This window comes from Cygnus atratus, chromosome 2 (assembly GCF_013377495.2).
Source record: "Cygnus atratus isolate AKBS03 ecotype Queensland, Australia chromosome 2, CAtr_DNAZoo_HiC_assembly, whole genome shotgun sequence".
Lineage (NCBI taxonomy): Eukaryota > Metazoa > Chordata > Aves > Anseriformes > Anatidae > Cygnus > Cygnus atratus.
In genome coordinates, this window is record NC_066363.1 from 130,455,411 (window position 1) to 130,471,485 (window position 16,075).

Below are 16,075 nucleotides of genomic sequence, written 5' to 3' on the forward strand. Positions count from 1 at the left end.
TCTGCATCTGTGTTTTTCGGCTTGCGCACACTGGCCAAAAAGCCATCTGGTAATAAGTGTGAAACCACCTTTGCTGGTAGGTGAGGGAGCAAGAGTAGGGGAACCTTGCGTGATTTTAATTTCCTTTATAACTTGACAATATGATTATTTATTTATTTATTTATTTGTGATGAGGATAAAACCAAAATTACACTAGATTTACAGAAACATTCATCGATGATTCTTTTCCAGAAGTCTGAAGCACAATTTCCACTGCGTAAAAACATATTACACTGGAGTGCCACTTACAGATTAGTTATGCCAAATATAATTCCTATTAGACTTTCAGGAACAGTCATGATTCACTCTAGTTCACATTTGATAGTTCTGTTTTCAAAGCACTGCACAGCCAAGAATTAATCAATTCACTCAGAACAGTAGAAAAAATCATTAAGTGCATTTGTTAATTGAGAAATATAACCAAAGAAGGCTATTGGTGATGTTTTTGCCAAGAATTTCAGAAAATAATAAAAAATAAATAAATCCGAAACAGAGATTTGAGCAATATTGAAATAAGATTTACTAATTTCTTCAGATGTAATTCTAGAAATACTAGAATGTCATACTTTTAATGACAAGCGTTTCAGTATACTTTCCATCACATCATAATTTGATAGCTTTTTACTTTCGAAGTTAACAGTTGCTCAGAAATGAGGATTAATTCATTCAAGATTCAAATAGTTCACACTAACAGAATTAATCTTGCATTTTTGTTTTCCCACATGAACATTTGTTTGTGACTTCTGTGTCTGTTGTAGATTTAAAATATTGGCTTTGATACAAAACATGCATTATTTATGAAATACTGGACAAGGGGCAAGTTGCTAGCATACTTACTGAGCTATTCCTCAAAATATTGTAGAAATGTTAACTAAAATGCCCTACCTCAAACTCAGATCAGCTTCAGAAAGATCATTTAATACCTGAGAAAAGTTAGGTGATAGGTTTATGCAAAACTTGTCAGGGAAGATCTTGTTTTACATCAGGCTAAATTCAGAACCCTCTTCCCCCGGGAAATTAAGAAGTGTCAGTTTCCATTTTCGTCCTGTTTTATCATCCCAAAGAAAGCTGGCATTTCAACATTTTCTGCATGAAACCAGCACTAACCACTACTTATTCATCACCAAGAATCAGACTTCAGCAATAGATGCAAATTCTGCTGCAGTTTTATTTCTTGTTACACTATTCAACCAAGTTGTTAGTATTCTTCACCAATGGTTACTCTCCCACACTCAGAGATACCAGAAGATGCATTTTACTCTTTAAAGGCAGGTCCTGAAAAAGCACAGAACAAAAATTCCAAAGCTTTTAATCAAGAAATTTCACAGTAGAGAATCAAGTTGAAACAATGCTAAAAACCTTTGTTTCCAGTCATCTCAACATTAAACTTTCATTTCCCACTGCTCTATGTTTTAAAAAGCTTGTCAGTTCAAGTAAAGATACCCTGTTCTTTGCCACAGGCATGGCAAGCTGGTCACACTACATCTTCTGTAACATATCAGCCAGAGAAGTCAGAGGGAAAGCATCATGCTACAGTGAGAGCTGTAGCACAGGAATTTCAGCCTAATGGAGAAATTGTGGAAAAAAAAAAAATTAAAAAATCACGTACAAATTCAGATTGTTTTTTTTTTTTGAAAGTACATCTTCTGATGTAAAACAATTTTCTGGCCAGCCCTAGACTGCTTTCTTGTCATAATTGGGAAAGTGGTGTATGCAGCATGAAGTTAGGCTCTTCCCATTCCTACCTGCATCTGCAAACTAGATGTTGGGTGAATGACTTGCAAAGAAAGGGCAAAGAAAGGCTTGACTCCAGGTTCATCCCAACTCATGCAGCAAGTAGGAGTCAGCCAGGCACCTAAAATGAAATAAACGTCACCCTTCAAGTAAAACAATAGTCTACCCAGGAGGGCTGGGATTCACCGTCCTGTGTATTAGCTGTACATCTGGCTCGGAACACTTCTTTGAACCAATTTCAGGAGCAAGCAATTTGCAGATTGATCTATATTTAGAGTTGTGCCAACAACACACTCCAGCTGTACTGAAATATGACCCAAAAAAGGCTCTTAAAGTGAGCTTGGTAAATTAGCCTATTTTACAGCCAGGCACAGCTAGAGTCAACGATTTATAGTAAACCACTCACAATTCTGCAGCCCGCATTCACTGCGGAAGAAAGAAAACAATAGAATAATCCTAAATAAGTAGTAAACAATTTTTAAAAATGAATGTATAATGCCTGTTGACCTGAAACAAACATTTCATTCATATTGGTGTAGATATTTAATTTTGAGCAGAAAGAGTAACAAATACAGTTTTCTCTTACACGCTAGCCTATTCACGTTCTCCATTGCAGCACTACCCAACTGCTTTTCAGTAGTGCATTAAGCAACACAGTGTTTGTTCTCCCTTCCTCTGCCCCAGGGGAGAGGTTTGCAGAATGATTTGCTTCGATAATTTGGGTGCTTTTCTTTAATGTACATGTTGCAATGCCTTTATATCATAGAGGCTGGTTAAAGAAATCCTGTTTGCATTTATACGATGATCTTTGTGATAGTCTTCAGCTCCTGAGGGAGTTCATTTCACACTCTGGGACCAGACTTTGAAAGCCTTTAACCTCCTGAGTGGAGTACATTGAGGCCAATGAGTAAACATTTTTTTTCTTGATTTTTGTCTTGCTTTTCTGTCTCGAGCTTTAGCCCATCCTTTGGATCAGCGGTCTCCAAAGCAGGGTGCAGGCCCCCCACGGGGTGTGCAAGACAACCCACTGGGGTTTGTGAAGAAAACACCTTTTGTGCCATTAATAAATAAAATAAGTTTTAAACATTGTGTTTATTCCATCCTTATTGCATCCTTTTATAATTTCTATTTCTACTTATGTTTTATAATGTACATAGTATATTAGTACAGTAATGCATGTATATAATTCATAATTAAATATACATATAATGGGGAGCACGTGCTCAACATTTTTTGTTGATAGGGGTGTTCGATCAAAAAAGTTTGGATACCTCTACCTAGATCACGGTTCCCTGATGATACCACGCCCTAACAACACAAACTAAGATCTTGAGTTTCTGTCGGTACTCTGTGAATCAATGCAAAACCAAAGATAGTTGTCAAGCGTACTTAAAAGAAGCGTTGTTGTTGTGGAGAGTTGCTGTGGCCTTCCCATGCTACATGGATTTTCCTGGTGCCAGGAGTCTCATGCGGATACATTGTGGGACCGTTGTCTAACCAAGGGGTGGTAGGAATATGAGAAGATGGCAATACAGATCTGCCAGCACAAGAGTCTCCCACTCAAATAGAGATAATTAAACACTGATTGCTTTATGAGCCCCTATTTGGGCATCAGGGAAAAAAAAATAAATAAAAATTCTCACAAACTGTGGACTGAGCTAACTGTGGGGTTATGCATTCACACAAATTAAGCTAGAGTGGATGTGTAAATTCTCTGAGAAGTTTTCTGTGAGCACCACCTCCAACTTGCTGAGATTTTTGACCCAAGAGTTGATGCCATCATGTTGTGTCCTTAAAAACCCAAGTCAATTGCCTAAATGCGCATGTGAATGCCATCGGGTGACCAGTGCTAAGTGATCTGGCATTAGCACCTACTTTTGAAAATGTTGCCTTCCAAAATCAAATCAAAGTATTTCTGAGGTGCCAGTTGTAAAAAATCCTTAAAATCCTTGTGTGTGTGTGTGCCTGCAGGGCTCTTTTATTTACTCTACTTTGACACAATTAGTTCAGTTATGCCATATGCCTAATCCCTAAGAACACTTACAAAATAAACTTACGGAAAGCCAAGTAGGCACTCTGATTTAATGCAGGTCGTACTGTAAATTCACCCACTCCCTCACACACAAAAACAATGAAATGCTTTCTAGTTTACTTACAACATCCAGAAACGCCTGACTAGTTACACGGAGGTAAGCCTGAAGTCTTCCTGACTGAGCCAGAATTTTCTAAGCATTAGATTTCACGTTTTAGCAGTATTGTAAAAACAGATTTTCTTCCTAGTAAAAGCAGGCATGGCTTTCTGAAACATCCTCTGGAAACAACTGCGTTCCTGGTGGCAACATAAAGTTGCAACCTCAGGTGCACAGATTAATTGATTACTAATTAATAGCCTGTCCATACCACAGGGAGGAGGGAAATAAGACGTTAAACAAGAATACTTCAGGCAGGCACCAGCAATAGCTCACAGAAGCTGTCTGCTGGCAGCAGGATATGATAGAGAAAAGGATATCAGCACCCGGAGCTCCCGGGACATGCTCCAGATCCATGCCATAGTGAAGGGAACAGGCACAAACATTTGGGCAACACCTTGCCAGGCACTAAAGGGGACACTCCAAGAAAGCCATGGGTATTATTACTATAATTATGAATTAAACAGGGGAATTCAGGGGGCGTAAGGTCATCAACGCTGCTTTGTGGGAGCCCATGCAGCACTCTGTTGGTACACGCTTCAGCACGGTGGTATGGCTGACGGCTTTGATGGGGTTGGAAATGTACATGAGGGAGAGGGATGGCACGAGGAGAGTGCCCAGGCTTTGCTGTGGGCTGCTTCTCTTGCACTAGCGTGCTTTGGGAAAAGAGAAAAGGCAGCACTGGGTCGGAGAATGACTGGTGAAGTGGAAAGGGGACTTAAGTAAGGACAAAACTGAGCCTCAGGGCCCTGAGCCCACTCCCATCCTCCTGGGGGTTTGGCTGCCTGGGCTCGGGGCCAGCTCTAGGGACAGTGCAGCTGGTGACCCTGGGGAAAGCTCTTCCCGAAAGCTCTGCCGGGAGGCCTCAGCAAGGGCTGTCCCTCCTTCCCCTCCTTCCTTACTCCTTCCTTAGGACCTGTTTTTAAGTGGAGACTTCCCTCAGTCACTGCCCGAGTTGTGTTGCAGCTGCACTGCGGTCAAGCCTGCGCATCGCCTGCAAAAGACTCTGAGAAGAAAATTGTGTGTCCATGTCTGGCGTTGGCAGTGGCCATAAACTTGCAACGGTAGAAACTGCAACATCCTATAATGAGTAGTAGATCATTAATCACATTTGGGAGTGTTGTCCTTGTTCCTTACTGACCTGGCATTAGCATCCTCGCTGACAGATTTCACTCAGTTTGAGGAACTTTGTTATAAATTTGATTTTCTGAGTGATAAAAAGTATCCTGTAAAAACATTTTTAAGAGCTACTTGAATTCCCCCCAGCAAATATAATTACAGCTGTTGTATCGAATTGCAGAATTAACAAAGTGTGCCATAACAAATGTGTTTGCTTAGTGTTGTTTTCTTATCTTCTCCCTAGACATGGATTCATAAGGATCATCCTACAAGGACATTTTAATAAGCAAAATTTCCAAATTTCATTCCTGTCCATTACTGCATGGACTAAATCCACCCAGCTGAGGTTCTGCAGCCCATGATAACTGTAATAACTGCTCACTAATTAATACGAGGACAAATTAATGGAGGCAGAGAGATGTTTTCTAGGAACTTTGGTAACATAAGACAGAGTACCACTGACCTGCTGGCAGATTTAGAAATCAGCGAAAATGAATAAGGTTATCTAGACAAACAAGAGACGGAAAGCAGATGTTGTAACAAAGAGATGGCTAAATTGGATTACCTGAAGTCAGCAGTCAGAAAGTTAGGAGGAGGCTGCGCCCTGATTGAACAAGCACTGATCAAAGCCACGGGGAAAGTGCCGTTGTCTAAACACCCAGAACAGGAGCTTCGCGCTCTTGATTAGAGTGCATCTTTCACAGCCCATTCACTCGCTGATAAAGCACATCTGTCCGAGCTGCAGACTGCAAAACGCAGGACTGTGAAGGAGAACCATCAAAGAAACACAAGACATGAAATACCAAGAATGGACTATTTTTTTCAGTGAGGCAGAACGTGAGATCCTATGGCTTTAGGAGCTGACTTACATTCAGAGTAGAGGCCTGACCTGAAGACAGACAAAAAGGATCAGATCTTAATAAGAAAGAATCAATATATGTTAGATTAAAAAAAGGATACATCACTTTAAAAGAGGACTGAAACTAAGAGGAAGTTCATTGCATTTGCTAAGGCTAAACTGTTGGTAAGGCTGTCTAAAAGCCCTAGCCTGAAAATACAAGGAAAATGTGTTTGTGAAAGCTGTGGAGATTAGGATAATACTGAAAAGGAGAAGAGAACAGAAAGTGGAAAATAGACTCTGCAATGTATCTGCCATACAGCGACCGTTCGCCAAAGACAGCAGGGGAATCTGCAGAAGGAGTGGAGCTGCCACGTGTCCTCTGGCTCTGTCAAGGTGAGGGTGCAGCCAGAGGGGAAGGCTCTGCGACAGGACGGACGAACCTGGAAAGACAGCGATGAGGACAGCTGCTCCCAGCCAGCCAGCCAGAACTCTTTGTGGAGGCCTGTGTGCCACTGGGCCCCTCTGGGTTTAAGAGTAACAGGAGTCATGCACACAGCAAGCATGAGAAAACGTGGAAACCAGGAAAAAATGCTGGACTCTGCACTGCAACGTGAGCTTCTCTCCAGTGGTATAAAACCTGTGAGACACCAAGCCCCAAATGGACTGTCACTCGGCTGACAGATGCCCTGCATTCGGGGCTGAGGTTCTGGATAAAACATTATGGATTTAATTCTGCAGGACTACAGTTATTGATATTCACCCGTCAGACCCTTTTCACACTGTTTTGAAGAATAAGAAGGCTTTAAAAGGGTTATAAATTCCATCTTTGAACACTTTAAAAAAAAAAAAAAAAAAAAGAAGAGGGGAGGGGGTGTATAAATTACATCACTGAACACTTTCAAATTGTTCTATAGTGCCAGGCCAATACAAAAGCACTTAGTATAAAAGGGAACTAAGCCAAGAATGCGTAACAGAAAAGGCATGAACATGTTTGGAAGAGTTAAAATATCCAGCAGCGTATGCAGGACTAAGTCATGCACTGGCATTGAGTTTGCAGACAGGTGTGCCAGTTGGTGACATTATCATTCTTCCAGTTGTTCCTGAACAGCCCTCTGCCGAGAGCTTCCACCCCCACAGCTCTGTTGGCAAAAGCAATGATGTGAGTGCTCCCTCACCAGCTTCCAACAAGTCAGATGGATTAGCCGATGAGAGGGTATAAACTAACCTGCTCACTTGGCCTGGAGCAAATTAAAGACCCTCTTAAACAAACCCTTCTACCAGCAGAGCTATGTCAGCAGTAACCACGGCATCTGAGATGGAAAATGGCACAGTTAGATCTGGAGCAGAGTGTCTGTCCATGGGCTCACGAGTATTCACAAGTTATAGCATCTGATATGCATAATACTCGTCCATGTGTATGTTTTGTTCTGCAGCAAACGTAACACAAAGTAATGCAAATATACTTAAAGTTCTGGTGTTGTGGACTAGGTTGACTCACATTATCTCCTGCTTGCTCCGTGCTAAAAGTGCAAGGCAACAGTTATCAAGTGGTGGATGGTGAGTTTTAATTCACGATACCTTCCTGACCTGTCTGCGGTCACAAGGTGTGATTGTGCAAAATTAAGTACTTCACTGCATGTCCTGATTAAGGTTGTAAATTACTTTTCCCAGTATCACTTACAAGGTATTCCAAGAGGAATAACTGCACAAACTCAATCTGAGTTCAGTTTACTCAGAAACTGCTACTGACTGTAACCCCTCTGGGTCTTCTGGGAGTTTACAAGTTCTGTTATTGGGAATGGGGCTTACACTTCCAAAAGTCTTCTCTGATGGTACTATGGAAGCAAGGATTGCAGCACAAGCAGATGCACCCGTGTCAGGTTGAACCGCAATGAAAATTCAGCACAGGCTCCTTCCCAAGACAGCTGAACCCGTGCCACCCTAATCCACTCGGGTACATCTACTTCAGCTGCACCTGGACGTGCAGCACAGACGGAACGTCAGACCAGTGATGGCATCGAGGTTTGTGAGTCCTTTCTTCCCCATCTTCAAGTATTATTTTCTCTTCCTGGTACTTGTTCTGTGGCGTAGTGCTGCTCATACTACAGGGTGACTGCTTATGCTATCTATTTTCAGCTATAATCTATTTTTCCACTTTTGGCATATCAGGACAAATGTGCATTCACTTCTGCCACAGTAATAAGGCTCCAGTTCAGCCATGCTCACTGTGTTGTGTGATCCCCACAGCAAATAATCCCATTCTCTAGAGTAATGCTTTTATTTGTGAGACAAAAGCGCCTCTCCTATTAGTGAATTTCTAGCTTCAAAAATCCCTTAACATGCAGAAGTATTTGAATTGAAACTTTCATGTGCCTGGGAACATAGATTTCCAATAATACAAAAGACATGTTAGTGGAGTTTCAACTCTAAAAAAAAAAAAAAAATCTTGAATCTTCTTTGTTGTATGGATATCTGTGGCAGAAATGTGCTCTAGGAATCAGATAACATCCCATCAGTCTTTGAAGATATCTTGGAGGAGCCAGCCTCATCGTGAAAGCGGTTGTTAGGTCTTGGCAGGAACTTTGGGACACAAATCTCCCCAGAAATAACATGCTGTTAGTATGAGTAGCATTTTGCTGAAAATGCCACGATTGGTATACCCTGGAACCGCACGATGTTTCCCATGGCACGATCTGCTTGTCACTGATTTCTGTAAGAGTTGACTCAGAAGTTAAATATTCTCCTCAGCTGTGACCAAAGGAAACACTGGATGTGTGTATGAAGCTCACTCCCCCTGTGGCTTGCATACTGTCCCCAGTCAGCATGATATTCTACATCGTGGGTTACACAAGTATGAGAATTTAATTCTCAGGGTCTCATACAATGAATTTTATCCTCTAAGAGCAAAAGATCCTATTCTTTGTGTAGGAGCTTGCCATTTGTTCACTGAAACCCTAATTCAGCAGAACATACAAACATGCTTTTAAATATTTTGATGGAATGGACTTTAAATATTATTACATATGGAATTTATCAGCCATGACATTCATCCACTAAGTAGCTCTATAAACCTTTCTCCCCAGATATACATATGCAGTTGGAATGCTAAACAGGATTGTATGCGCTATTCACTCCCTTCCGTAGCATTATGCCCACTTAATTATTTTTAAACAAAGCAATGCCAGTGACTGGCAATGGCATAGTTTAGATTTGGGTTATTCTAGATTTGGTGCAAGACAGCACACTGCAGCAGCAGCATATGCAACACGATGCATCGATTGTTAATTCCGCTCTCCCATGTGAGGCGTGAGAGCTCTTCATTTACAGGAAGCTGAATCAGTTTATGATTTTTTTTTTTTAACTAATGAACCATGGGAGACTTGCATGCCTGTCTGTAGTATAGGAGAAAGAAGCGGAAAGAACCATGGGGCTATCAGAGAAATAAGAAAGCTGCAAGTTTTATCCGTAGGATTAGATTTGCGACTGAACAAACCAGATTTGCTGTCTGCAGGACTAGGGCACTTAACCACTAAAGAGTTCTTTCCTATACTGTCTCATCAAAAAATGGAACAGGAAAGAGATTCTAGTTGTTGTCCAAACTGATGAACTTTGGTAGTAAACACCACTGACTCTCAAGAGACTACAAGGAAAAAAGGTGTGCTAAAAATCACCAGGAGCTGCACATCAGTGATCATTTCTACCTAGGAACCTTAGTAGCATGTGGGTTTGACAGGGGAACTGAAAAACTGTTGATGAAGAAACAGTGAATTAATGTTACTACGAAATAAATGCATTCTTGCTACAGCATCTCAGGATGCTTTTTGAAATATTTAGTCCCATCATGAATATAACATAAAACTGCATTTGCAACAAAGCACTCTAAAAATAAAAACTTCTGCAGCAAAGATAAGCAATTTAATTTTATTTTTGTGACTTACTCAGTGACAAGAGTGCTATGCAAAAGTTAAGATTACCTGGTGAGACCTGTGTCCATAGAGTAAAAGTATCAAATTCACCAATACAATCTAAGTTCTGTTGTCACAAGGCCATTAATGACCAATTAAATTAGCCACAATGGTTTGAGTTCCCCACGTTGAGCACTCTGAATGGAGGAGGAACCCCTTGGAGGGAGCTGGCAAAGCAAGAGAGTGGTGAGGTGATTTGGGAGGAGCTGTGCTACTAAACGTTTTCTGTGCAAAGAGTCCCGGAGACTCTGAGATGTTGTCCCTGAGCAGCCTCATGTATCGCTGGGGTCGGCCCCGCTTTGAACTCCAGAGGTTTCTTCCAATCTAAATTATTTTATGATTCTCTATCAATTTTATTAGCATTCTAGATTACCCACTGCACTTAAATGCAGATTATCCTTGCACTCCAGCATCGGGACCTATAGCTTGTTATCCTCCAGCTCCTCCTGTGCTGCCTGAGCATCCCAGTTCACTCCGAGATGTCCATTTCAAGCACGCCCCTCCTGGATGCAGGGTACGTTCCCTGACTGCAACGCCTTTACCTCACGCATGAGTCCCTCAGGGATTCTTCGTGTAAGCTCACGGCAACCTGCACTGGTTTAAACATTCAGTAAGAAATAATCCATAGCAATACAATTTTCAAACGACTAAGAAATTCAAATGTAGGCATGTGCTGAGGCAGACATCAGTGGATGGACGCGTACAGACAAGGACCATGAGCTGCAGGGACGTAGGAGCACTGACACATCGCACAGCCTAAAAGTGGACGAGCTACCAGTCCCGTCTGCGCTTTATGGACGCTGCACCACGGGAAGCTTTTGCTTCGGTGGACCCAGGTTTGAATCGCTATCTCCACCCTGTGCCCCGCTGAGGCACAGCAAATTTCATCATGCTTTATCTCCCGTCCCTCCTCTCACCCCTCGCCTAAATTTAGAGCATCCCTCCTGGAAATCCGACACTGCCTTTGACGGCTTCTGTGTTTATCCATGGGTGACTCTCCCCTCACCCCTGGAATTGTAGGACGATTTTCTTAACCAGTGGAAACTAATTTTCCACCTAAAGTCTCCTTTTCTCAAATAATTATTTGGAAGGAAAGTGATACTATATGGCACCACCTACAGCATTTACAGCATTTACAGCAAACTCTCCTCAGAGGTTTAGGTTATTTCCCTCCCCGTGTCTTTCACGATACTGAAAAGAGTGAGCTCTCCAAGTGCTTTGAGGCGGAGGATTATCTTTTTTGTTACCGAACACTTGCAGACACAAAACCTGCGGCACCAGGGCTGGAGGGTGCCAGGAGGGGAGGCTGCACACATGAGCCAGCCAAAAGGGCACTGCAGGCCCCAAAACACCATGAGTGGGACAGGGAGCAGGGGGCTCGGCCGGCCTGTCCAGGCAACCGGCCAGCCATGGGTCTGCCCACAAATGGTGCCATAAAACCATGGGATGGTTTGGGTGGGAAGGGCCCTACAGATCATTTAATTACAACGCCCTGCCATGGGTGGGATGCCTCCCACAAGGTCGGGCACCCGGTGATGGCCTTGGCGCCTCTGCTGCTGTCCTGTTGCTGGCTCCTCTCACTCCTCCACTTGTGTTTGCCCCAGAACCACTTGGTTTTGCCCCAACTCCCCTCACAAACCCGCTTGGTTTTGCCCCAAAACGCCTTTGTTCACACATTCACTCCCCCCTCTCCGTGGGGCGCTCGGCTACCGTCTGTGTGAATCCCCCACCACCCTCCCCGCCCTTCCCGGTGCTTCCTTTCACCGATTTCAGTTTTATTTTACTTTATTATTTTATTATCTACTTTAACCCCTTCGGCGCCGCCGGGCCGGGCGGGGCGGGGCTGTGGGCGGGGCGGGCTCCCCGCGCGCGCGGCGGCTGCGAGGCGCCGCACGTGCCCGGCGCCTAACGGTCCCGCACGCGCCCAACGGTCCAACGGGCGCAACGGGCGCTCCGTCAGGCGGCGGCGGCGGCAGCGGCGGCGGGGCGGGCGGGACCGGCGGCCGGGTGCTCCCCGCTCGCACCGGGCTGGGCTGGGCTGGCGGCGGCGGAGCACGGAGAGGCCGAGCCGCTGCCGTTAACACGGGACGGGGCGGGGGGGTAGAAGAAAAAAGGGACGGGGGGTGGGGGGGGAGAGGGGAGCCCCCTGCGCGTGCGCAGTAGGAGGAGGGGGGGCTTGGGGTGGGGGGCTCGGGGGGAGAGCAGGAGGAGGAGGAGGAGGAGGAGGGGGGGGGCTCAGGAGGGGCGGGGCGGGGTCGCGTGACGCGCCCCAGCTGTCGCGCGCCCGCCCCCCCCCCCCCGCCCCACTCCCCCCCCCTCCCGCCGCCGCCGCCGCCGCCCCCCGCTCGCGCTCCCCCTCCCCTGCGGCGGGCCCCCCGGTGCATTGTGGGAGCGGTCCGTTGTTCGCTTTGCCATTCGACCTGATCCGGGGCCTGTCGGGACGGAAGCGCCGCCGAGCCGGATCCATTGTGGGCAGCCCGCGGCGGCGCCCAGCTAGGCCGGAGCCGGGGGGGGGCCGGACTTTGTTTCCCTCGGCCGCCGCCCCCCTCGCTCCCTCCCTCCGCTCCCTCCTCCCCGCTCCCTCACGGCGGCGGCTGCGACGACGGGCGGGGGGCGCGCGCCATGTTCGCGGAGATGAACCGGCGGACGCTGGCGTTCCGGGGCGGCGGCCTGCTCACCGCGGCGGCGGCGGCTGCGGCGGCGGCGGCAGCGGCGGGCGGAGGAGGAGGAGGAGGGGCCGGAGCGGGCGAGGCCTGGGAGCCGCAAGCCCCCGAGGCGCTGAACGGGCGCGGGGCGGACGAGGAAGTGGAGCTGGAGGGGCTGGAGGCCGAGGAGCTGGAGGCGGCCGGCGACGAGAAGGAGCTGCTGCTGCTGCCGCCGCAGTCCGCCGCCGCCGCCTCCTCGCCGCCCCCCGCCGCCGCCGCCGGCCCCATGTTCGCCGAGCGGAACCGCCGGACGCTGGCCTTTCGGGGCGGCGGGGGGCTCCTCGGCGGCCCCCCCGCCGCTAACAATGGCTGCGAGGCCTCGGCCTGGCCGCGGAAGCACTTCAACGGGCGGGGGGCGGACGAGGAGCTGGAGCTGGAGGGCGCCGAGGGCCTGGAGCCGGAGGGGCTGCTGGAGGGCAAGGAGCTGGTGCAGGACGGCGGCTCGCTGAGCGACAGCAGCGACGACGAGGAGGACGGCGAAGGGGGCAGCCTGGGCGACGGCAGCGGCGCCGAGGGCGGCAGCTGCAGCAGCAGCAGGCGGTCCGGGGGCGACGGAGGGGACGAGGCGGAGGGCAGCAGCGTGGGCGCGGGGGAGGGGGAGAGCATCAAGCACTTCCCGCTGGCCCGGCCCAAGTCCCTGCTGCAGAAGCTGCACATCTCCTTCCAGGGCTCCTGGCTCAAGGAGTTCCCATGGCTCTACTACTGCCAGGAGACCGGCCTCATGTCCTGCGCCTGGTGCACCGCCGCCGCGGCCGCCGCCGCCCCCCCCGAGCTGATCCTGGCCGGCGGCCCCGTCCCCGGGGGGCACGACGAGCTCTGCAAGGGCACCCGCAACTACAAGCGGGCCCTGCTGCTGCGGCACCACCTCTCCGCCGAGCATCGCCTCAACGAGCCGGGCAGCGCCGAGCAGGTAGGGGACGCGGGGGGGGGGACGGCCTCCCCTTTCGCCCAGTTTTGTGTGGTTATTTATTTATTTTTTTTTTTAATCCACGCTTGCCCACGTGTACGGGCTCCTTTACGCGGCTTCCTGTGTTTGTCGCGGCTGCGGCCGGCCTCGGCGCATGGGGGCAGCGAGTGCCCCTTGCCAAGCCCGCCCGTCCGTCTGTCCGTCCTTCGTGCCGCCGAGGTAAGCCGGCGCAGCAGCGGAGGGCAGCCCGCGGCGCTGCAGTGATTGAAGGCGCCGGGCACCGCTTCCTCCTGCCGTCCCGGGGGAGGAGGGCAGCGGCCGGAGCTCGGCAGCACGAAATCCCGCTCCTTCGGGGCCCTTCCAGCGCCCTGCTCTTGGTGCCTTGCTCGGGTGGCTCCGGGCTGCGCCTCCCCGTTTAAATCTTTCTGCCGGACGCGGTGCTTTAGATTAACTTACTTTGTCAGAAATCTGCAGTCGCAACTTGGTGTTTGTTTGAGATAAACATGTGGTTTCCCGAAAGCCACGGTAATATGCCAGCTCTCCTCCAGTGCTTTCGGACTAGTGAAACCCTTCGTGCTCCCTGCCGAATTCAAAATCACTGCATTTCTTCGCATCCCTTACGTGTCAGGCAGGAGCTAACTGAGAGCTTTTCATCCGCATATGCTCCAAAGAATAGCCTTGCCGAATCACTGGCCTCCTGCAGCCTTTCTCCCGAAGGATGTCTGCACTGCAGAAGTTCGCTCAGATTGGCTAACTGGCAGTAAAGTTGCCAGCAGGGACAAGCTGCTGAGCTCCAGGTTAGGTTACTGCTTGACCTGTCAGATCGAACCCGAGCTGTTAGGTGGAATTAATCCTCGACTGCTCTGCTCTCACTGTTTAGAGCTGAGTTTTCATTAAAATGCCTGTCGCCGCTGCAGTGATGCATCTGGACTCCAACTCACAGCGTAGCACTTAAATTGAGCTTGTCGCTCGAGCACTTTAAGGAGCTCAGGGTACCTTGGACAAGAGCTGCTATTCTAGTGGTTTGGGTAGGATATCAGAATGACAGATAAATGTTAGGTGAGCATAGGTTTTCTTAGAGCCGATCGGAAAAGGGATACAGGTTTAATTTAAAACTCATGCAGGACTTTAAAAAAGAAAGTTATGAAGTAGTACCAGTTATCCAAAACAGTATTTTGGGTCCAGAAGTGCAGCGTTCACGTTTAAGATGAGTAATGCTGCCTCTACAGTAAGTGCATTCACGGACTGAAATTCTAGGGCCCCTGTTGTTACGCACGTCCCATGGCAGGAGGTCGCTTTATCAGTTTCCTGCAATCTGAGTTCTGCTATTCTCTGCAGTATTTTGGCCTGACTTGCCTTAAATATCTTCAGCTTCTATTTTGAAGCTCTCAGTTGTGATTTCTTTTATCTCTTAACATTTCGAAAACATTCTTTTTGGTCAGTGTTAGCATGGTATGTTCTGTGCCATCCTGTTGTGAATGATTGATTACCCTGCAAAGGTATGTCCTGTCGCTGCGCAGCCTCCATCTCACTGGATAATGCTACTTGGTGGCACAGTTGGAGGTTTCTCTTACAGTCCTTAGCTATGTGCAAATAAAACATATTCCAGGTGTTGTTTTTTTTTCCCTACTAGGCTTAATGCTCTTTCCTTCTGACCTTCTATCCCCATTGTGTCACAACACTAATATTGGGGAGGAGGGAGGAGCGGGTGGAATCTTATCTCGCACATCACAGTAGCCTAAAAGTTAATGTATTGTTTGTACTTGAAGATTAACCTTTCACTGTCATGGGAATCCTCATAAAAATGAGCCTCTGCCTTTATACCACTGATAACTCGAGAAAAAATAATTGTAGTAACTGTAATAATGAATGAAACCGGTAGGATAGGTAAGATGTGTCAGTGGTTCTTTTGTACTTACTGATGATAAGGTTTGGACAAAGTAAGCTTTCAGTAGCTCTAGAAGGAGTGGTGATTTTGAGTAGAAAACGGCTGGATGCGTCCCTGTGCAATCACACTTCAGTTAAAAACTTGCTACGAGGGAGGAATTGCAGTTTTTCAAGAGTTCCTGTAGGGTTTTTTTGTGGTGCGCTTCTGGGTTACACTTGCCTTATTGCAAATGTGATTAAGAATAACTGTTTTCTTTGCACTTTTTGTTTAGTTTTCATTTCCTTTCACATTTTTAATAGCACTTCCGCTTATCTTGATCCATATGTTTAATCTAATACCAAAACAATAGCCATATTTTTATCTTAATGCCACGATGCCAGATACTCGGAACGAAAGTGGGTAATGCGTACCCTGACTGTATTTCCAGCGCGCATAATGAGGCAGCAAAGCCTTTTAAATTTAATGAAATTTGGGAGAGATCTTTTAGTCTTTGTCTTAGAGACAACACATATGTATTCTTGACTTGACAAGCTCCAACTGCAGGGCATGTTTAGCAGCTGCTAATAAACATATGGCAGAGTGCCACTGTTGGAGAGCGGGAAGGAAATTGTAGGTGTTGAGACAGTAAAGCAGTGGAAATTTCTATAGGTCTGTTGGATATTACACATGAAGAAGTGAGTGATGATTT

General features: G+C 47.1%; 1 protein-coding gene and 1 long non-coding RNA gene across 2 annotated transcripts in view; one reads left to right on the forward strand and one right to left on the reverse strand.

The window, feature by feature from the left end:
- Nucleotides 1–1,187: 1,187 nt before the first annotated feature.
- LOC118247987 (uncharacterized) lies at nucleotides 1,188–1,881 on the reverse strand. The gene is made up of 2 exons (XR_004778642.1): nucleotides 1,785–1,881; nucleotides 1,188–1,314 (listed from the first exon to the last, which is right to left on the reverse strand). It is a non-coding gene; the product is annotated as an uncharacterized LOC118247987 (long non-coding RNA).
- A 10,502-nt stretch (nucleotides 1,882–12,383) lies between these two features.
- ZBTB10 (zinc finger and BTB domain containing 10) overlaps nucleotides 12,384–16,075 on the forward strand; it is a 28,209-nt gene continuing 24,517 nt past the window's right edge. The window contains exon 1 of the mRNA XM_035546357.2: nucleotides 12,384–13,502. Coding sequence (XP_035402250.2) covers nucleotides 12,510–13,502 — 993 coding nt within the window. The 5' untranslated portion in view covers nucleotides 12,384–12,509. The remainder of the gene's footprint in view (nucleotides 13,503–16,075) is intronic.